Genomic DNA, 21711 nt, shown 5'->3' on the forward strand with positions numbered 1-21711 from the left:
GCGCTACAGGTCTGGACCGCTCATTTGATTTTTGTTCGTACTGAAGAAAGAATTCTAAGTACGAGTAACTTGGCGAATGCCACAGATTCTCATGAATCACTTGCATGAGACCCGTTGATCAAGAAGCATGAATCTACATTTACAGAGTTAATAATGCAGTTGTGTGCTCCTCATCCAGCTGAACGTTCAACACAGGATCACTACCCAGAGCCAAACGACCCAACAGAACATTACATATTTTAATGCTTAACATATATTCAGGAATGTCAGATAACATAAATAGGCTAAATCTGAAGTGTATCCATGCATCTTCGTCCCAAAAACCAACCAAGCAGTTCTTCAGAATCCGATTGTGCCTGAAGCCGACACGTCGTGGACCATTACCAAAGATGGTCCTCTTGTGAAAAACCTTTTGCTTGTATTTGTGGAAATTATTATTGCCTCCTGACAGCAAGGACATCAAAAGAAAGAAAAGGTCTGGTTTCTATGGCTGCAGAGCATGATCAATGCCCGTCCACTCGTTGAGTCACCAGTTTGGAGGACGAAACACAGCCATGTTGGTTGTGTACAGTCTTTGTGATCTTCTCGGGGAAGTCTGAAAGGACGGTCAGCCAACTGTTAGCTAGATTTAGCGACCCGCATTGGACCACAGTTGGCACTTTGGGCTGTTTCCTAGCGAACGCTTGCTAGATCCTCAACTTCACCAACCCTCGCTTTAAAGCGAACGAATGCGCGAAGCAACAAAGTGATTATGAACTCAACGCGTCGGTCGCTCGATCCCTAAACACTGATCCAGCCGGCCGCTCACGCTCCAAGACACTAGCCTGCAACTTCGGCCCTTTAAGAGTTTCAACGGTTTCACAATAGCTTCCGTTTATTCTGGCTCCCAAATGACCCGTTCAAATGAGAGCACGGAACTCTCGTATCGGGGCACAAATAACTTTTCATGGTGAATAAATAAGTGTTAAGTCCAAGTGGCGAGTTCCATGACGATCCCGGGCGGTTGTAAAGATTCTTCGACACAGCAGACGAACAAAGTTGTGACTTTCACCCAGGAGACCCATCCCATCTGAAACAATGTTGACTTACTATACTGTGGTTTTGTAACTTCTGTAGTGATTTTTAGTGCTTTTGCTGCCTGAGCCTAAACAAGTAGTTTTGTTGTAGTTTTGTAAAAAATAAATTAAAAAACTACACTGGAATTGTATTTTGAGAAGATGCTGCAGATAACGAGCGGAAACCGACACTTGGTCCCCGAGTCCAGACCTGAGACGTCGGGTCTCTGACCAAACATGTTGGAGGAGTTGGAACAAGACTCCAAACCCTGGAGCATCTACGTCCTGCAGCGGCCTTTTAGCTGATCAACCTCATGGTTTTCATTGTGTATTGATAACAACCAATGACTCACAATCACGTGTTAAATATGCATCCAACATGACAGGTTTCACCACTATATGAAGTGAAAGTGCTGAGGAGAGGCTCGTCAACCTGTTGCTGGTCTCCAACCATCGAAGCAGGCAGCATCTCACCTGGGACAGAGCAACCGAGCACGGATGAACATTAATTGGCAATAAAAAACTAAAAAAAGACAAAAGGCAAATGAACTGATCCCAATATACCCATTGGGGGAATTCAGTGGGACGGACATCTACATATAGGTCCCACCGCATTCCTCTGAAATCATCGAAACAATCACATCCATAAGAACCAACTCCAGAGGTTCTGCGGACAGACAGTCCTGTCCACGTGACAGTCGCTGCAGTGTGGACAGCAGCCGGCCCGTGCACTCCCAGTCCCCGTCTTCCCCGCCGTTGTAGCGCACGAGGCCCGGTCCCCGCTTCCCACCGCCACCCTCCAGCCCACCCCGTCCGCTAGTAAAGGCTCCAGGCCTGCGGGTGCTGATGCTGGGGGTAAAGTGACGAAGAGCCAGAGGATGAGGCGGTGAGGTCGCCGGGGCCAAGCTGCTTTCCACACGCACACATTCAGTCCAGCTTCTCCTTCTGGACCAGCTTGGGGGCGTCAACGAAGTCCAGTCCGTTAAAGAGGATGAGGCCACCCGTCACCACGCTGGCCGATCCCCAGAACAGAACATAGGCCAGCGTCTCGGTCCACGTCTCACCTGACGGGGGGAGGTCAGACCAGGTCATGGAACGCATTAAAAACCAACTCAAAATATTGGGGGAAGCAATTACTGCTTAAATATTTGAAGCATGATGAGAATTTCATTGAAGATAAGTGAACCCCGATGAAGGAAAGTGCTCGTTTAATGACAGGTCGTCTTACCGGCCATCAGCAGGCAGATGATGCACATGGAGAACGCCACCACCATGACGATAGGCAACTGGAAAAGGAAGAGAGTCGCATTGAAAAAAACATGGCGGCAAAGAGGACCACGGAACCCGTCCCTCTTCCAGAGCCCTTCTTACCGTCAGGAACTTCCAGTCTTTGGGGTCACGCAGCGGGTTGGCCCAGTCCGCCTCGTCCACAGCGTAGTTCCCCAGGAACAGATCGATGGAGTCCTGCGTTACAACAGACCAACGGTTTCCTACTGTTTGCCGTCTCTGAATGGCTTCAACTACTCAGCCGTTCTGTGATCCTTCAGGCTTCTGTCCGTCCACCTCGGGCCGCGGGTTTAGTTTGGCTTATTTTCAAATTCATTACTGATGTCTGTACTTGAAGAGTCGACTGTAACTGAGGAGAACTGGCTACTGCAGTACTTTCACCATCACGTAACTCTAATAAACGGCTCTGTATACACGTCTTTGTTTGAACTCTAGATATGGCTGCCATTATGAACAACTCGACCTTGCCCCTAATACTTCACATACTGGATTAATAAAACACAAAGGTTTGGACCCACCTGTCTGAAACCATCGGAGAAGTTGTTCTTGTAATATCGGATCATGGAGTTCCAGCCGTCCATCAGCAGCCCCCACTGGGTCCTCCTCCCTGTCCTGGAGGTCATCGTGTGGGTCAACAACATGAAGAGGATCACTTATGTCCCCACAGACTTGAGTGTGGACAGACATCCTACACTGCTCCTTTTGGCATTAGTATGTGTTCAGCTGGGTGTTATCCGCTTGCTGTGTGAGCACTGACCTGGTGAAGTCGGTCTTCAAGGCACCAGTACCGGCGTACTGCTTGGCACAGGCGTCGGCGTTGTCCGCCCAGGCTGCACGGAAAACAGAGGGAACAGATCAGATCCACGTGGCCAGGAGATCGGTTCTAAAGCAACTTGCTGGTGCAAGTGTAAGCCCACCGTTCTTGAACATCTTGCCAAAGTCAGCCTGTTCCTCAATCTGCTGGCCCACGTGGAGGACTCCCATTCTCTGTAGGCACACACATTTCATTTGAGTGTCCAAAACCACCCATGTGTCACATCTGTCAAAGCTGATAGTTCACTGCATGATGAGCCTCCCTGTTTTCTGACCGGCTCTCATTTTAATTTGCTCGTTTGTGCACCTTTCCTCTTGATGAATTCAATAATCACTACAACAACAGAATGATGTCATTCTCGCCTTCTTCTCCTCTGACTAGCTCACACATCCTTCCCTTTCCTTCCTACTTTGAATGAAACCCCATGGAGTCCAATCCCTCACTTCTCTGGGAGGCTTTTAATCTGAAGTGTGAAGTTTGATTGACAGCTGTAGCCAAAGCCACCAAGCAATACTTTCAGTTGCTGCTCCACCTCTGCTATCCGGTAAGCCGTTTGTTATCGTGTGACTTTGCCATCTGAAAGGGTCACTTCAGATTCTAAGTCACACAATAAAGCACACTCCCGTGTTCTGCGAGGTAAAGTAATCTGCATTTTTGTCAATGGAGTCCCATGGCTCAGAGTTTTGCTGAGTACTGCAGTTTGAATCTACTGTAGTGACACCCTGGCGCTGGATGACCTCATACGACCCCACTTCAAAACCCTTGAACACTGATGGAATGACATGATGCCGGATTACATCGTGCTGGCCCACACAAAGCACAGCCACGGTTCTCTCATCATCATCATCATCATCATGTCCCTCCCTGTGATTGGAGTCACACCTGGAGCTGCGACTGCAGCGAGCGTTGGGCCAGCAGGCTCTGGATGACGTTGGTGCGGTCCAGACAGTCCATGCAGTTGCTCCGAAATGTCCCCTCCTGGGTCAACATCACCTTACCGTCTGCGTCCACCAGGAAATATCTGGACAGACACAGCGTTACTTCTGCTGCAGAGACGGGCGTTGACATCTACCAAAAGATCGATAAAGCGCACTCACCCAAACTCGTCCTGCATCTCGGCGACCATGTCCACTAAGATCTGCAGGCGGTGCCACCTCATGCGGCTGCACTCCTTGTGGAAGTCAAAGGCTATGTACCTGCAGAAGAAAGGAGCCGTGATGTCAGGCAGCCCTAAAGAAGGCGGCCCGTGCGTGAAGGTGGAGGTCTTACTTGATCATGCCGTTACCCAGGCTGGTCACCATCTTGTCGAAGGCCAGCTCCAGAGGCTGTTCAGAGCCCTTTTGGTTGATCTGGGAAAAGAAGGAGAACAAGGACCTCTTATCTAAAATAGGAAATCTAAAAATAAGAATTATTTCTAATAAGGGTGGTATGATGGATGAAGCAGTGTGAAATCAAAACCCGGCTGGCACATTGAGTTCATTTTACCAAGTTCAAGATGACTTGTCTTCCGTAGAGAATAATCTGCGAGTCAAAGTGTCTCTGTAATCCGTCCAACTACAAGAGATCCACATGGGAAAAACTTTGTGAGGAACGGAGAGGAAAAGAAAGATGTTTGGTCTCGTGTACATAATTTAAAAAAAGGGCAGCTTACGTGGTTAACCGTTTTGCTGATCTGTGGTTTTGGCTTGTACTTGAGGTTGGGCCGCTGGGACCAGTAGAAGGGGATGGAGCCTCTGGTCTAGGAGGAAACGGGATATGATGCATTCACAACGGGAATGTGGACTGATCTGTGCAGACATCTGTGGGGAGGTATACTTCATGGGAAAACTGGTTTTAGAAGGACAAAAGCTGACTTGCTCAAATTGTTTTAAAGGATTCGAAATACGCCACATGTTCGGCCGTAACATTGAAAATCTTTGAGGTCAAACTAAGATCAACAAACGTCCTCTCCCGACACTCACTCGGTTTCCACCCGTTGTCTCCCGGCAACAAGTCACATGACACAATAACCGAAGGGAAGAATAAAAAGGCTTTGCTTCTCTGTCGGGTACTTTCCATAATGTTGAGCCGTTCAGGGACAGAAACCAGCACGTTAGTGGACGTAGAATGAAAGTGAGCAGTTGTTTATCGTCTGTTCACCCACTGGGTTCCTCATGGCAGACTCCACTACGCGTCTCCTGGAGCATCGACGCTTCGGCTCACCTGAACAAACGAAGCCTTGGCGCTGTTGTACTGCACGATCTGCTCCGTTTCCACATAGTTAGCAGGATGGCCTTCGGAGTCGATGCCTGAGGACAAACACACAGAACAGCCGTTTGAGCGGTTGAGACTTCACGCTGGGTTTGCCTGCATGGCGAAGGGGTTCCTGCCAAAAGAACTGAGAAGGTGTCTTCTTCTTTGCATTGGTAGTAGGCATCAATCAGACATTTACAGATGTTTTCCACACAATTGACTTTTTTGATGATGCTCATATTAGTTACACACGTATAGAACAAGGGGTGAAAAACAGGACAAACAAAAAGAAACAAAGAACAGAAAGAAAAACAATGTATAACTAAGGAGCGATCTGTTCTCTATTGTACATTTATTGATTTATGAAAATAAAATCAGGTCTATGGGGTGGTTGCGTATGTAACCCATTTTTCCCCAATATCCCAAAATTGATCCAGTTTGTGGTCGACAGATGCCGTTATCTCCTCCATGTTGTAAATGTCTATTGTAATGTTCATCCATGTATTCAGAGGGCCTCTCTTGTGAGTCTTTTTGCCGGCCACAAGTAGTACATTTATTAAATACTTGTCTCTTTTTGACAATGTGTCAGGTAAATATCCCAGATACATGGTCTTACTTTCCAGAGCTATCTCACCTTCAAGCATGTTCTGTAGGGCGGTGTGTATCCCTCTCCAAAAGTCTGTGGTAGCAGGGCAATCCCAGAAAATATGATAATGGTCTTGATTCCCACATCCTCTCCAGCCAACGGGAGGGTTACTATCATAGTGCCGTTTCTGAGAGGGTGTAATACAATACTGCATCACATTTTTAAAGTCTCTCCATGTCTGCGATCTGGTACACTTCCATTGAACTTTACATATTACTGTCCATTCTTCCTTGGATATGGTTATTCCTCCCTCCTTCTCCCATTTTGTTTTAATACAAGAGATTGAATGTGTTTTAAAATTCAACCAACATTTATATATACACGAGATGATTGTACTGCCTATATCGAAGTTATATGCTTTTCTAAACAGTTCTATTAGATATGTACTGTCGTATTTTTCCTCTTCTTATTGACATCTGCAAGTATCGATAGAAGTCTTGTTTTTGTAGTGAGTGTTTCTCTTTAAGATTTTCAAATCATACACACACCATTTAAGTGTTAAAATATCTCCCTCTAATTTGTGTTCTCTTATAATGGTTTTCCATACTTAAAGAGTCCACTTCCACCACGAATGTGTTTTCAATACGTGAAACATTTGAGAGAGTGTAGGAAATGTAGAAGACAGAAAATATCTCCAGTGGAGGTGTGGAGTCAGTGGAGGTGTGGAGTCAGTGGAGGTGTGGAGTCAGTGCAGGTGTGGAGTCAGTGCAGGTGTGGAGTCAGTGCAGGTGTGGAGTCAGTATAGGTGTGGGGTCAGTGGAGTCAGTGGAGGTGTGGAGTCAGTGGAGGTGTGGAGTCAGTGGAGGAGTGGAGGTGTGGGGTCAGTGGAGTCAGTGGAGGAGTGGAGTCAGTGGAGGTGTGGAGTCAGTGGAGTCAGTGGAGGTGTGGGGTCAGTGGAGGTGTGGGGTCAGTGGAGTCAGTGGGGTCAGTGGAGTCAGTGGGGTCAGTGGAGGAGTGGAGTCAGTGGGGTCAGTGGGGTCAGTGGGGTCAGTGGGGTCAGTGGAGTCAGTGGAGTCAGTGGAGTCAGTGCAGGTGTGGAGTCAGTGCAGGTGTGGAGTCAGTGCAGGTGTGGAGTCAGTGGGGTCAGTGCAGGTGTGGAGTCAGTGGGGTCAGTGCAGGTTTGGAGTCAGTGGGGTCAGTGGAGGAGTGGAGTCAGTGCAGGTGTGGAGTCAGTGGAGTCAGTGCAGGTGTGGAGTCAGTGCAGGTGTGGAGTCAGTGCAGGTGTGGAGTCAGTGCAGGTGTGGGGTCAGTGCAGGTGTGGAGTCAGTGGAGGTGTGGGGTCAGTGGAGGTGTGGGGTCAGTGGAGGTGTGGGGTCAGTGGAGGTGTGGGGTCAGTGGAGTCAGTGCAGGTGTGGGGTCAGTGGAGTCAGTGGAGGAGTGGGGTCAGTGGGGTCAGTGGAGGTGTGGAGTCAGTGGAGGAGTGGAGTCAGTGGAGGTGTGGAGTCAGTGCAGGTGTGGAGTCAGTGCAGGTGTGGAGTCAGTGCAGGTGTGGAGTCAGTGCAGGTGTGGAGTCAGTGGGGGAGTGGGGTCAGTGGAGTCAGTGCAGGTGTGGAGTCAGTGGAGTCAGTGCAGGTGTGGAGTCAGTGCAGGTGTGGAGTCAGTGGAGGTGTGGAGTCAGTGGAGGTGTGGAGTCAGTGGAGTCAGTGCAGGTGTGGAGTCAGTGCAGGTGTGGAGTCAGTGCAGGTGTGGAGTCAGTGCAGGTGTGGAGTCAGTGCAGGTGTGGAGTCAGTGCAGGTGTGGAGTCAGTGGAGTCAGTGGAGGAGTGGGGTCAGTGGAGGAGTGGGGTCAGTGGAGTCAGTGGAGGTGTGGGGTCAGTGGAGTCAGTGGAGGAGTGGGGTCAGTGGAGGAGTGGGGTCAGTGGAGTCAGTGGGGTCAGTGGAGGAGTGGGGTCAGTGGAGTCAGTGGAGTCAGTGGAGTCAGTGGAGTCAGTGGAGGTGTGGAGTCAGTGGAGGTGTGGAGTCAGTGGGGTCAGTGGAGTCAGTGGAGTCAGTGGAGTCAGTGGAGTCAGTGCAGGTGTGGAGTCAGTGCAGGTGTGGAGTCAGTGGAGTCAGTGGAGTCAGTGGAGGTGTGGAGTCAGTGGAGGTGTGGAGTCAGTGGAGTCAGTAGAGGTGTGGAGTCAGTGGAGGTGTGGAGTCAGTGGAGTGTGTGGAGTCAGTGGAGGTGTGGAATCAGTGGAGTCAGTGCAGGTGTGGAGTCAGTGCAGGTGTGGAGTCAGTGGAGTCAGTGCAGGTGTGGAGTCAGTGCAGGTGTGGAGTCAGTGCAGGTGTGGAGTCAGTGCAGGTGTGGAGTCAGTGGAGGTGTGGGGTCAGTGGAGGTGTGGGGTCAGTGGAGGTGTGGGGTCAGTGGAGGTGTGGGGTCAGTGGAGGTGTGGGGTCAGTGGAGGTGTGGGGTCAGTGGAGTCAGTGCAGGTGTGGGGTCAGTGGAGTCAGTGGAGGAGTGGGGTCAGTGGGGTCAGTGGAGGTGTGGAGTCAGTGGAGGAGTGGAGTCAGTGCAGGTGTGGAGTCAGTGCAGGTGTGGAGTCAGTGCAGGTGTGGAGTCAGTGCAGGTGTGGAGTCAGTGCAGGTGTGGAGTCAGTGCAGGTGTGGAGTCAGTGCAGGTGTGGAGTCAGTGGGGGAGTGGGGTCAGTGGAGTCAGTGCAGGTGTGGAGTCAGTGGAGTCAGTGCAGGTGTGGAGTCAGTGCAGGTGTGGAGTCAGTGGAGGTGTGGAGTCAGTGGAGGTGTGGAGTCAGTGGAGGTGTGGAGTCAGTGGAGTCAGTGCAGGTGTGGAGTCAGTGCAGGTGTGGAGTCAGTGCAGGTGTGGAGTCAGTGCAGGTGTGGAGTCAGTGCAGGTGTGGAGTCAGTGCAGGTGTGGAGTCAGTGCAGGTGTGGAGTCAGTGGAGTCAGTGGAGGAGTGGGGTCAGTGGAGGAGTGGGGTCAGTGGAGTCAGTGGAGGTGTGGGGTCAGTGGAGTCAGTGGAGGAGTGGGGTCAGTGGAGTCAGTGGAGTCAGTGGAGGAGTGGGGTCAGTGGAGTCAGTGGGGTCAGTGGAGGAGTGGGGTCAGTGGAGTCAGTGGAGTCAGTGGAGTCAGTGGAGGTGTGGAGGTGTGGAGGTGTGGAGTCAGTGGAGGTGTGGAGTCAGTGGAGGTGTGGAGTCAGTGGGGTCAGTGGAGTCAGTGGAGTCAGTGCAGGTGTGGAGTCAGTGGAGTCAGTGGGGTCAGTGGAGTCAGTGGAGGTGTGGAGTCAGTGGAGGTGTGGAGTCAGTGGAGGTGTGGAGTCAGTGGAGGTGTGGAGTCAGTGGAGGTGTGGAGTCAGTGGAGGTGTGGAGTCAGTGGAGGTGTGGGGTCAGTGGAGTCAGTGGAGGTGTGGGGTCAGTGGAGGGTCAGTGGAGGTGTGGGGTCAGAGGAGTCAGTGCAGGTGTGGGGTCAGTGGAGTCAGTGGAGGAGTGGGGTCAGTGGAGGAGTGGGGTCAGTGGGGTCAGTGGAGGAGTGGGGTCAGTGGAGTCAGTGCAGGTGTGGAGTCAGTGGAGGAGTGGAGTCAGTGGAGTCAGTGCAGGTGTGGAGTCAGTGGAGTCAGTAGAGGTGTGGAGTCAGTGGAGTCAGTAGAGGTGTGGAGTCAGTGGAGGTGTGGAGTCAGTGGAGTGTGTGGAGTGTGTGGAGTCAGTGGAGGAGTGGAGTTAGTGGAGTCAGTGGAGGAGTGGAGTCAGTGGAGGAGTGGAGTCAGTGGAGGAGTAGAGTCAGTGGAGGTGTGGAGTCAGTGGAGGTGTGGAGTCAGTGGAGGTGTGGAGTCAGTGGAGTCAGTGCAGGTGTGGAGTCAGTGGAGTCAGTGCAGGTGTGGAGTCAGTGGAGTCAGTGCAGGTGTGGAGTCAGTGCAGGTGTGGAGTCAGTGGAGTCAGTGCAGGTGTGGAGTCAGTGGAGTCAGTGCAGGTGTGGAGTCAGGGAGTCAGTGCAGGTGTGGAGTCAGTGGAGTCAGTGCAGGTGTGGAGTCAGTGGAGTCAGTGCAGGTGTGGAGTCAGTGCAGGTGTGGAGTCAGTGGAGTCAGTGCAGGTGTGGAGTCAGTGGAGTCAGTGCAGGTGTGGAGTCAGTGGAGTCAGTAGAGGTGTGGGGTCAGTGGAGGAGTGGGGTCAGTGGAGTCAGTGGAGTCAGTGGAGGTGTGGAGTCAGTGGAGTCAGTGGAGTCAGTGCATGTGTGGAGTCAGTGGAGGAGTGGGGTCAGTGGAGGAGTGGGGTCAGTGGAGGTGTGGGGTCAGTGGAGGTGTGGGGTCAGTGGAGGTGTGGGGTCAGTGGAGGTGTGGGGTCAGTGGAGGTGTGGAGTCAGTGGAGGTGTTGGCGTGGGGGTTACCTCTGACATAGTAGCGGACTCCGGCTCTGAAGCAGCTCCGCCTGGAGATAATAATCCAATCAAAGACCTTCCCGCTGATGCAGCCTGACTTCATGGTGATGACTAGTCAAGAGATGTGTTAAGAAAACTGACGTGGAACAGTGAGGAGTCAATAACGGCACGGGACCAAAGCAATGCACTGCCGTGGTCGAGGGGGGGCATTTAAAACAGTACTTGCTTTTAAGTTCTAGACATTTCCAACGCATCTGAGCGCTCTTCAAAGCCACCAGCCTCCATTGACAAAAACAGTAATTTTACCTCACAGGAGGAGGGAGTTGCTGGCTTACGGATGCCTCACTGAGTTGGTTTGTTTTATTGCTTGACCCTGATGTTTTAAAGAGAGGTTAGTTAAAACACCAAAAGCACACTGAAGCCTAGTTTATGGTTCTCCGTCAGGTCGTGACGCCGTCGTTGAGCATTCGAAGTTCTGCGTCGAGGGAACGCGTTGCTCTGCAATTACCGCCATGCCGCCAGGGGGGTGTGCCTGTGTGGCTGTGTGGTTTCAGGGGTTATAGCCGAATTCCGGTCACAGTAAACAATGGCGACCAAGTTGGAGCGGCTGCATTAAAGTTGGAGCTCATTAATATTGAAGAGCAAATGCTTATATTGCAAATGTTGCGCAGAGAAGACGTTTGCGGAGGTGGTCTGTACGACCACTAAACCGGTCGAGGCTGGGAAAAAGCAACTGCCGGAAATTACGTTCTGAGCGGACCAATCACAGGGCTTACGGTCCGCGTCAACGCGACGCGTAGTTAGGATTTTTTGGAGGTGCACGTCAGGCTACGGCGTAGGGGTCTGCGTCGACGCCGTACATACGGCGTAGCTACGCCGTCGACCTGACGGAGAACCATAAACTAACCGATCGAGGCAGCAGTAGACCAGAAACTCCTGTGTACTGCGGGGTAAAAAAACTAAACTGTCAAAGGATTCTGGCGGCTTTGAAGAGAGCAGAGGTAACTTCAGCTGCGTCAGAACGGATGACTAAAATACGTGTTGCTGCTGCCTCCATCCACAGAGTACATTGCTTCGCTTCTGTGCTGCTACTTCTGTCTCCATCTACTGCAGGCAACACAACCATTAATAATATTATTATTTGTTATGGCCGCAGTACCTTTTTAGACCTTGTATTTCCACACGCAAATCTATAAATAGTTATCCTGATCTTCTCTTGACACTGAACTGTATAAACTTTATTCTACGATCTTAATACCATAAAACACTTTTAGAAGTCGTGAATCTAAAACGAACAATAAAGTAATGCCTCACAAAGATCTCACTGAAACGGCACCAACCACAAACAAACGGCAGGAAAGGATACAGCCATGGACAACAGGAAACACAAACTTGTGTAACTGGAAGAGAAGAACAGTGTTAGATGACGACATGTTTTACTCTGGGTTTTCATCACTGTGCTAAATTCTTCAGAAATAAAACTATCTTGGGTTCCCAATGCAAAGGTAGTGAGAAGTCGACAGTAACTGCTGTGAAAGAGAGCGTTGGTTTTGTCTCACCTCTGGCTGTGCGATGAATTCCCTCAACAGGTGGCCGTTCCAGACAAAACGCTGATCTGCCTGGAACAGGGACAGTTAGCACATGTCAAGGGTGTGGCCTACAGACAAGGCTTACTGGAGGGGAAAAGACGTAAACAATTGTACATTTGGAATTACGGTCAATGCCAATTTGTTAAAATGATCGACGAAGTAAAATTACTGGTAGCATTGGGGACCGCATGCAACAGCTGTTTCTTTTCACATCTTTATTTTGAGCAAACCAGAGTTGGTGATTGCTGGAGCGGTGGAAAAGACCAACAAGGATGGATTTCATGAGTTGTACTTTGTTTCTGTCGAGTTTGAACGCACCGCGAAACACAAATAATGACTGTTGTCTGGTGGCTGGAAGGAGAGCGGATTCATTTTGTATGTTAATAAATTATGAATAATTGTTCTCCAATCGGAGCAGGAGCCGATAAATAGCCGGAGACAAAAGCCGGATGTTAGCGGCGGCTCGAGGTACGGCTCACCCTCTCCAGGAGGCTCATCTCCTGAAACTCGGGGCTGGTGTTGGCCAGGCGCTGCAGGCTGTGGGTCAGGTCGTAGTCCGTTGCAAAGTAGAAGCCGTCCGTGTGAAGCACGTTGTTGATCATGGACAGGAAAGCCTTGTTGTCCTGCATCTGAAACAGAGAGACAGACCAGCTTCAGGTGCGAGAGAGGCCGGTAGAGGTAGGAGCCATTCATGCCAGTCAATCACGTCCACCACCTTGAAGGACATTTAAAACCCTGTAAATGCTCGGACTCTGTTAGATATCTGTGTTCCAGCAGGAGCCATGAGATCCCCACCTGGTTGTCCGTTAAGTGCAGTATCGTCTTCTTGTAGGAGATGATGTCGAAGTCCACAGCCTTCCATACCGCATGGCCCAGCAAGTCCCCCACCTTCTTCTTCTTTGTGATGACAACCAGGTACATGCCTAACACAGAAGAAGTGGTGAGAGATGAACCCGCTGCTGCTGGAATCTCCCCGCGGTCGCCCCTCTGAAAGGGTTTTTTTCTGTTTTGGGGAGTTTTTCCTGGGACAGGGATGTCGTATTTATACAGATTGTTAAGCCCCCCGAGGCAAATTTGGGGTATTGTTAGTGTCTATAAATTGGATGCCTGACGGAGCCTCAGGAAGAATTCAGCCGAACAACTTCTCCCATTTTGGTAAATTTATTTTCTCTCATCACACGCAAAGTAAGAGCAGGGAGTTCTTTTCATACACCGGTTTCGTCATCGCACCGTCCTAACATCGAATTGGCTTTAACCTGTCAAAGAGGACACCAGACTGGTGAGAACCATGTTCTCACCAGTCTGGGGCGTCCAGTGGCTTCTCTAATGAAAACATACTGATAACATGCGTGGATGTTGTAGTGTGAGGCGTGTAACTACCTTGAGAAACAGTTCCCACCGACCCACCCTAACCCCAGCTTCATTAATTGTTATTCTGACCTCAGTAACCTGAACTTTCATCGGCAAGAGTAATATGAATATCTACAAAATAAAAGGATTTATATTATCACTATACAAAATGAACTTACCTGCCACCAGGCGGATCGTACCCATGAGTCCGCATATTGGCCGGGTCTCAGCAGACGCAGGGATGTCCCTCCTCACTGAGGACCAAAGCAGGCGACCACACCGAGGGTTACGCAACAGTACGACACCGATGAGATGTTTAATAATGTCACAAGTTAAAATGATGAGAATAAAGTGTCTTTTAGATGTGAGCTCCACATACTATGAGTTAAAGTAGCAATGTAATCATAGATGTGCAACATAGGGGCACTTGTTGTCCTACTACAGCAGTGCTTCCCCCAAACTACATTCTCTGGGGACCCACTTGAGAAAAAGAAAAACCGTTGCCCAATTCACAACCAACTTTCCGACGTTCTTGGCCTTCCTTTTAATGTTATTTACGCAGCACCTTATATTATCTTAAAAAGGCGAACCAGCTGTTTAGAGACACATTTGATAAATCCCAACTTCGTTTCATGCAAGCGTGCAAAAGATAAACACTTTAGAAGTGAAACCCAATTAATGCATTAAGACGGCGTAAACAAGTTCATCTCATACTTTTCATTTAATGTACACTGGCTTTTCATATGGGCTTTCATATGCAATAATCATAATTCAGGTTCCCTCTTGTGGCTCGAAGGTGAACTGCAGATACAAAGACTGGGAAAAATTCTGCTAATTTGTGTGGCGACCCAAATTTCCTACGACCCACCCAGTGTCTGGGAATGACTCATAAATAATGATTGCGCATGTTCAATTTGAGTGAGACAATAATATCCATTTATTATGGGGTGATAAATGGGTATTATGCACCTATTTAATGGACTTTTTGTTTTTCAGTGTTCTCATTCTATTCCAAAAGTGCTGAAGTCCAACCCGTGCCCATCCGCCTAACCCGTGCTCACCTGTGAGGGTCGTCTCGGTGGACACCCTGTCGACAGCCAGGACGTCCTCAGACCCGTCATCTAGAGCCTCTATGTAGAACTTCTCTGGTGTGGTGCGCCTGGTGGGACAGAGAGAGAGAGACAGAGAGACAGAGAGAGAGAGAGAGAGAGAGAGACAGAGAGAGAGAGAGAGAGAGAGAGAGAGAGAGAGAGAGGTTTAAAACAAGAACACTAGCACCCCACCCCAGAACCGGGTCTCAGTATGTCACACCTGTTAGCTCTGTGGGCCGACAGGCTACACCTGTTAGCTCTGTGAGCCGACAGGCTACACCTGTTAGCTCTGTGAGCCGACAGGCTACACCTGTTAGCTCTGTGAGCCGACAGGCTACACCTGTTAGCTCTGTGAGCCGACAGGCTACACCTGTTAGCTCTGTGAGCCGACAGGCTACACCTGTTAGCTCTGTGAGCCGACGACTGTGACCGACTGGAAGCAGCCGGTAACAGACGGCTTACGTCTCGCTTCGCCCGGTATCACGGGGCTCCTGTTACATAAAGGGACGGTAACGGCGGGCTGCTGTCCCATCCGACCCGTTTAAAGGAGCTCATTAGTGCAGGATCAGGTGCAGTTAGCTTAGTTAGCTTAGGAGCGGCCTCACGATGCCTGCGGGGACCAGCTAGTCTGCTACGTCAGTGATCCGGATCAGTGTGAAGTCCTGTCGGCGACTCCTCTTCACTCGCTATGACACTAAAGAAAGACAAGGTATCGATCCGCAGCACTTACAAGTTGAAACTCTCGTAGGTGCTCGCCATCTTTCCTCCCGTTTGACCTCCGTGACGTGTCACCGGCACCCCGGCTACTTCCGGCTGCTGGGGGTGAGCCGCCAGATGGCGCTGTGGCCGTGCAGGAGGCCTGAGCCCCGTCATGTACCTTGTTTTAGCATTATTATTATTTTGAGCCGCTTACATTTTTTCCAAAGTTTGTCACCAAAATATTTATTTTGTTTGTACTTTATTTTCTCAGATTATTATTATTATTTTGATCCGCATACATTTTTTCCAAAGTTTGTCACCAAAATATTGATTTTGTTTGTACTTTATTTTCTCAGATTATTATTATTATTTTGATCCGCTTACATTTTTTCCAAAGTTTGTCACCAAAATATTGATTTTGTTTGTACTTTATTTTCTCAGATTATTATTATTATTTTGATCCGCTTACATTTTTTCCAAAGTTTGTCACCAAAATATTTATTTTGTTTGTACTTTATTTTCTCAGATTATTATTATTATTTTGATCCGCTTACATTTTTTCCAAAGTTTGTCACCAAAATATTGATTTTGTTTGTACTTTATTTTCTCAGATTATTATTATTATTATTATTATTATTATGAGCCGCTTACATTTTTTCCAAAGTTTGTCACCAAAATATTTATTATTTTGTTTTTACTTTATTTTTCTCTTCTTCTTCTTCTTCTTCTTCTTATTATTATTATTATTATTATTATTATTATTATTATTTTGAGCCATCTACATTTCTCCAAAATATGTCACCCATCCAACCATCCATTTACATCCTCTTATCCAGGTCGGGTCTCGTTTGTTATTATCAATAGTATTATTTATAATGCCCTCTGATTAACTTATTTTCTTCTTTCTTTCTTAGCTGAATTGGTATGGCTGATTGTTTGTAATATTTTCACTGTTATCTCTAAGTTTACACATGAGAACATGTGTAAACCTAAAGATATCATAAGTATATGTTGTGTAACATTGACAACACGTTGTAAAAAAAAAAATCCTCATGACAACCCCAATACCTTAATTAAAAGTTCACCATTCAAAATGTAACAGTACAGTGTATCCGCAAAAATGCACTTTGAGAGTCAAAGGTACGCATTAGGCAACAAAATGGCTTCTGTAACATCCATAACGCACAATCTAAATAAAAAAAATAAGAGTCTTAAAGTTGCTCCATCCTGAGGCTCGAATCTTGAAAAGGTACCATTTAACAATTTAGTTGATATTATACTTAAATGGTGCGTTAAATACTTTTGAACATACAAAATGGAAATAATCAAGTAAAATATGAAAATCTAAAAAATGTGCTTATTAAGTACTGTACTTTTTAAATTTACTTTATTGATTTCAAAACTGTAATCTGTAAAACTGTCTATGTCTGCTGATGAATGGATTCTCTTTATTCGTCAAGCTTTCACAAAGTGCTTTCAAAGTCAGCGACAAAAAAACATTCATATACACAAGGAGGAAAGGAGAAATTTTCTTTCTATGATCTAAAAATTACAACAACAACAACAAATCATAAAAGATAAATACGTAAAGCTTCTAGTTGAATGTGTTTTGCATTGTGATTTTGTCTCCTGAGTCAGCAAGTCTCATCTTTAAGGCAGACTGTCTCATATATTTGGGGCGTAATGAATAACAGTAGCTTCCCCAAAGCCTTTTTGAGGCGGATGTACGGCAGAATCGCATAATTTGCTAAATAAATCCATTTTACAAATCTTGGGTGGATATGCACATTTTCTCTACTGAAGGGCCCCTAGAGGGCATTGGATCCTATGTTCATGCTGAAGGGCCCCCGAGAGGGCACTGGATCCTATGTTCATGCTGAAGGGCCCCCAAGAGGGCACTGGATCCTATGTTCATGCTGAAGGGCCTCTAGAGGGCACTGGATCCTATGTTCATGCTGAAGGGCCCCCAAGAGGGCACTGGATCCTATGTTCATGCTGAAGGGCCCCCAAGAGGGCACTGGATCCTATATTCATGCTGAAGGCCCCCTGAGGGCACTGGATCCTATGTTCATGCTGAAGGGCCCCCAAGAGGGCACTGGATCCTATGTTCATGCTGAAGGGCCCCTTGAGGACACTGGATCCTATGTTCATGCTGAAGGGCCCCTTGAGGGCACTGGATCCTATGTTCATGCTGAAGGGCCCCCAAGAGGGCACTGGATCCTATGTTCATGCTGAAGGGCCCCCAAGAGGGCACTGGATCCTATGTTCATGCTGAAGGGCCCCTAGAGGGCACTGGATCCTATGTTCATGCTGAAGGGCCCCCAAGAGGGCACTGGATCCTATGTTCATGCTGAAGGGCCCCTAGAGGGCACTGGATCCTATGTTCATGCTGAAGGGCCCCCAAGAGGGCACTGGATCCTATGTTCATGCTGAAGGGCCCCAAGAGGGCACTGGATCCTATGTTCATGCTGAAGGGGCCCCTAGAGGGCACTGGATCCTATGTTCATGCTGAAGGGCCCCCAAGAGGGCACTGGATCCTATGTTCATGCTGAAGGGCCCCAAGAGGGCACTGGATCCTATGTTCATGCTGAAGGGCCCCAAGAGGGCACTGGATCCTATGTTCATGCTGAAGGGCCCCTAGAGGGCACAGCATCACGTTTTCTATATTGGAAGGGCCCCTGAAAGGGCACTGCCATGGTGTAGGTTTGCATATGGCCCATAGGGACTAGTCACGACCAAAGTTTGCACAATATATTTGCAAACATTCATTTGTATCATTACCTATACCACGAGTTCTCCTCATTCATCCTGGTCGGTGTGTACATCCCACCTCAGGCCTGTGTGAGTGAGGCACTCCAATACCTGGCAGAGCAGATCACCACCATGGAGCACAAACACCCTGACTCCCTGCTCATTGTTCTTGGGGACTTTAACAGAGCAAACCTCAGTAAAGAACTGCCAAAATACAGACAACACATTAAGTGTAGCACCAGGGACAAAACACACTGGACTACTGCTACACTGTACTAAAGGATGCATGTTGCTCAGTCCCTTGTGCAGCTTTGGGACTCTCTGATCACTGTCTGGTTCATCTTCTCCCGTCCTATAGGCAGAAACTAAAGTCTGCAACGCCTGTGGTGAAGACTGTGAAGAGATGGACCAACGAGGCCAAGCTGGAGCTACAGTCCTGCTTTGCCTCCACTGATTGGAGTGTTTTTGAGGCTGCTGCTACAGACCTGGATAAGCTAACTGACACTGTGACATCATGTATCAGCTTTTGTGAGGACATGTGTGTGCCGACAAAAACCTTCTGCACATATAACAACAATAAACCCTGGTTCACTGCAAGGCTCAGGCAACTTCGTCGGGCTAAAGAGGAGGCCTAGAGGTGGGGACAGGATTCTGTACAACCAGGCCAGGAACACACTAACGAGGGAGATCAAGGTAGCTAAGAAGAGCTACACTGATATGCTGAAAAAAAAGTTTTCAGCCAACGACCCCTCGTCAGCTTGGAGACGCCTGGAAGTACTCACCAACTACAAGAGACCCCCCTCCCCCCACTGAGGGACAATCACCGACTGGCTGACGACCTGAATGTCTTCTATTGCAGGTTCGACAAGCCCACTTCCACCCCGCCCAATGCTTCATCATCAGACAATCATCTCCACTCTCTGCCTGACCTCTCCCATCCAACCCTCCACCGGCACTGAGGATCTGCGAAGAGGATGTGAGTCGGCTCTTTCAGAGACAGAAGATCAGGAAGGCTGCGGGCCCAGACGGTGTGTCCCCCTCCTGCCTGAAAGTCTGTGCTGACCAGCTGGCCCCCATCTTCACGGAGATCTTCAACCGATCACTGGAGCTGTGTGAAGTCTCCTCCTGCTTCAAGCGCTCCATGATCATCCCGGTCCCCAAGAAATCCTCCATCACAGGATTAAATGACTACAGACCCGTCGCCCTGATGTCTGTGGTCATGAAGTCCTTTGAGAGGCTGGTGTTGACCCACCTGAAGGACCTCACAGGGCCCTGCTGGACCCCCTGCAGTTTGCCTACCGTGCAAACAGGTCGGTGGATGATGCAGTAAATATGGGACTGCACCATATACTGCTACACCTCGACTCCCCAGGGACATATGCAAGGGTTCTGTTTGTGGATTTCAGCTCGGCATTCAATACGATCATCCTGGAGGTACTTCAACATAAACTCTCTCAGCTCGCCGTGCCAGCCCCCACCTGCCGGTGGATCACAAAATTCCTGACAGACAGGACGCAGCAGATGAGGCTGGGAAAAATCTTAACCAGCACCCGGACTCTACACCAACGACTGCACCTCAGGGGACCCGTCTGTTAAACTCCTGAAGCTCGCAGACGACACAACGGTCATCGCCCCCATCAGGACTGGAGGTTTAACAGCTGGTCCTCTGGTGTGGTCAGAACAACCTGGAGCTGAACAAGCTCAAGACTGTGGAGATGACAGTGGACTTCAGGAGGAGACACTCCCCCCCCCCCCCCCCTCCCCCCTCACCAATCACAACAGCACTGTTTCTGCGGTGGCGACCCTCAGGTTTCTGGGATCCACAATCTCCCGGGACCTGAAGTGGGCCTCCAACATCAACACCATCCGCAAAAAGGCCCAGGAGCTGCTGATCCTGTTCTACTCCGCCATCATCCAGCCTGTCCTCTGCTCTTCCATCACTGTGTGGTTTGGATCGGCCACCAAACAGGACAGAGACAGACTCCAACGGATCGTCAGGTCAGGTCGTTGGTTCCAGCCTCCTCTCCATCCTGGACTTGCACACCGCCAGAGTCAGGAAGCGGGCTGGAAAGATCACTGCAGACCCTCACACCCTGCAGACCTTCACACCTGCAGACCCCTCACACCCTGCAGACCCTCACACCCTGCAGACCTTCACACCTGCAGACCTTCACACCCTGCAGACCTTCACACCTGCAGACCTTCACACCCTGCAGACCTTCACACCTGCAGACCCCTCACACCCTGTAGACCCCTCACACCCTGCAGACCCTCACACCCTGCAGACCCTCACACCTGCAGACCCTCACACCCTGCAGACCTTCACACCTGCAGACCCTCACACCCTGCAGACCCCTCACGCCCTGCAGACCTTCCCTGCAGACCCTTCACACCCTGCAGACCTTCATACCCTGCAGACCCCTCACGCCCTGCAGACCTTCCCTGCAGACCCTTCACACCCTGCAGACCCTCACACCCTGCAGACCCCTCACACCCTGCAGACCCTTCACACCCTGCAGACCTTCATACCCTGCAGACCCCTCACACCCTGCAGACCTTCACACCCTGCAGACCTTCACACCCTGCAGACCCCTCACACCCTGCAGACCCCTCACACCCTGGACACAAGCTGTTTCAAGTCCTCCCCTCTGGAAGGCGCTACAGAGCTCTGTACACCAAAACCACCAGACACAGAAACAGCTTCTTCCCACTGGCCGTCACTCTTATGAACAGTTAACCAGACACTATCTGCACTTTTTTTTTTACTACTGTCTTTAATGTCTTTTTTATCTTTTTTTATATTTATCTTATTTACTGTATATTGTGTGTACAAAAACACAAAGAGCAAAATGAAACCGGAGTCAAATTCCATGTATGTGCAAACTTACATGCCATTAAAGCTGATTCTGATTCTGATATACTATGTCTGTCGCCTAGAAGAGTGAAAAATACATGTTTTTATATATATATATATATATATATATATATATATATATATATATATATATATATATATATATATATATATATTTTACATTCATCAAACATTTTAGTTTTGACAAAACAAGTAAATAGATAATTAAAAATGACTTCTCATGTCGTGAGGAAGACTTTCAAATCAGTGAATAAAAAGTATAAAATAAATACACAACTGTACACAATACATTCAACCACTTAGAGGTGACGTCAGTAAGTCCCTGAGTGTTCAGGGTTTGAGGGTTTAGGGGACATAGGGATTGAATCCAAGTGAATCATAAATACAGAAGCTGGCAGTAGTCTGACACGGTAAGCTACTAAAATACGGCAGGAAATAACAAAGCCTCATGTTAGTATTTCGTTTGGTCTCAGCATTGATATTGTTGACCCTTTTGTGCTTTGTAGATAGGAAAATGACACCCAAAAAAGAAAAGAGATATCTGAAGTGTTTTCACCACCCAGAGGGTAGGTAGCTATCAAGAAGCCCAGGTCGTTGTTAGTTAGCTACTAGGCTGACTACCCACACAGTGCAGGATGAAGAAGCAGCAGCTGCACCATCAGGCTTTAGGTGAGGTCTTGCTCATGGCATGTTGTTAAGAATTACCATGCATTAGCAATGAAATCAAAAACGGTTTCGGGAAGCTGACCTTATGTCAATATTGCACCCTTAAAAAGAACTGTCCACTGATAATATAAATCCTTATATTCTGCAGATATTCTCCATTACTCTTCATGTCTATTACAGTTCAGGTTAGCGAGGTCAGTATAACACAGCTATGCAGCTGGAGTTGGTTGTGTCTATGAAAGGTCCAGTTCTCAAGGGAAGTCAGTCACACGCCTGCACCACAACACTCACACCTGTTATCAGTATGTTGACACTAGAGAAGCAGACTGGTCGTTGTGTTCCAGTCTTGTGA

At 48.7% G+C, this 21711-nt stretch overlaps 1 protein-coding gene across 1 annotated transcript; it reads right to left on the bottom strand.

Moving 5' to 3' along the window:
• Positions 1-1967: 1967 nt before the first annotated feature.
• sacm1lb (SAC1 like phosphatidylinositide phosphatase b) lies at positions 1968-15127 on the bottom strand (the record flags this gene model as incomplete). The annotated part of the gene is made up of 20 exons (XM_079227844.1): positions 1968-2119; positions 2284-2341; positions 2427-2519; positions 2861-2954; positions 3100-3172; positions 3260-3329; positions 4039-4177; positions 4254-4352; positions 4426-4505; positions 4642-4710; positions 4808-4894; positions 5359-5444; positions 10348-10449; positions 11705-11738; positions 11898-11957; positions 12407-12556; positions 12723-12850; positions 13457-13531; positions 14339-14436; positions 15099-15127. 20 exons carry the CDS (start codon positions 15125-15127, stop codon positions 1983-1985), a joined length of 1761 nt encoding a protein of 586 aa, XP_079083970.1. The 3' UTR covers positions 1968-1982.
• Between the last annotated feature and the right edge of the window lie 6584 nt (positions 15128-21711).

This window comes from Taurulus bubalis (assembly GCF_910589615.1).
Source record: "Taurulus bubalis genome assembly, chromosome: 12".
In the NCBI taxonomy this organism is placed as follows: domain Eukaryota; kingdom Metazoa; phylum Chordata; class Actinopteri; order Perciformes; family Cottidae; genus Taurulus; species Taurulus bubalis.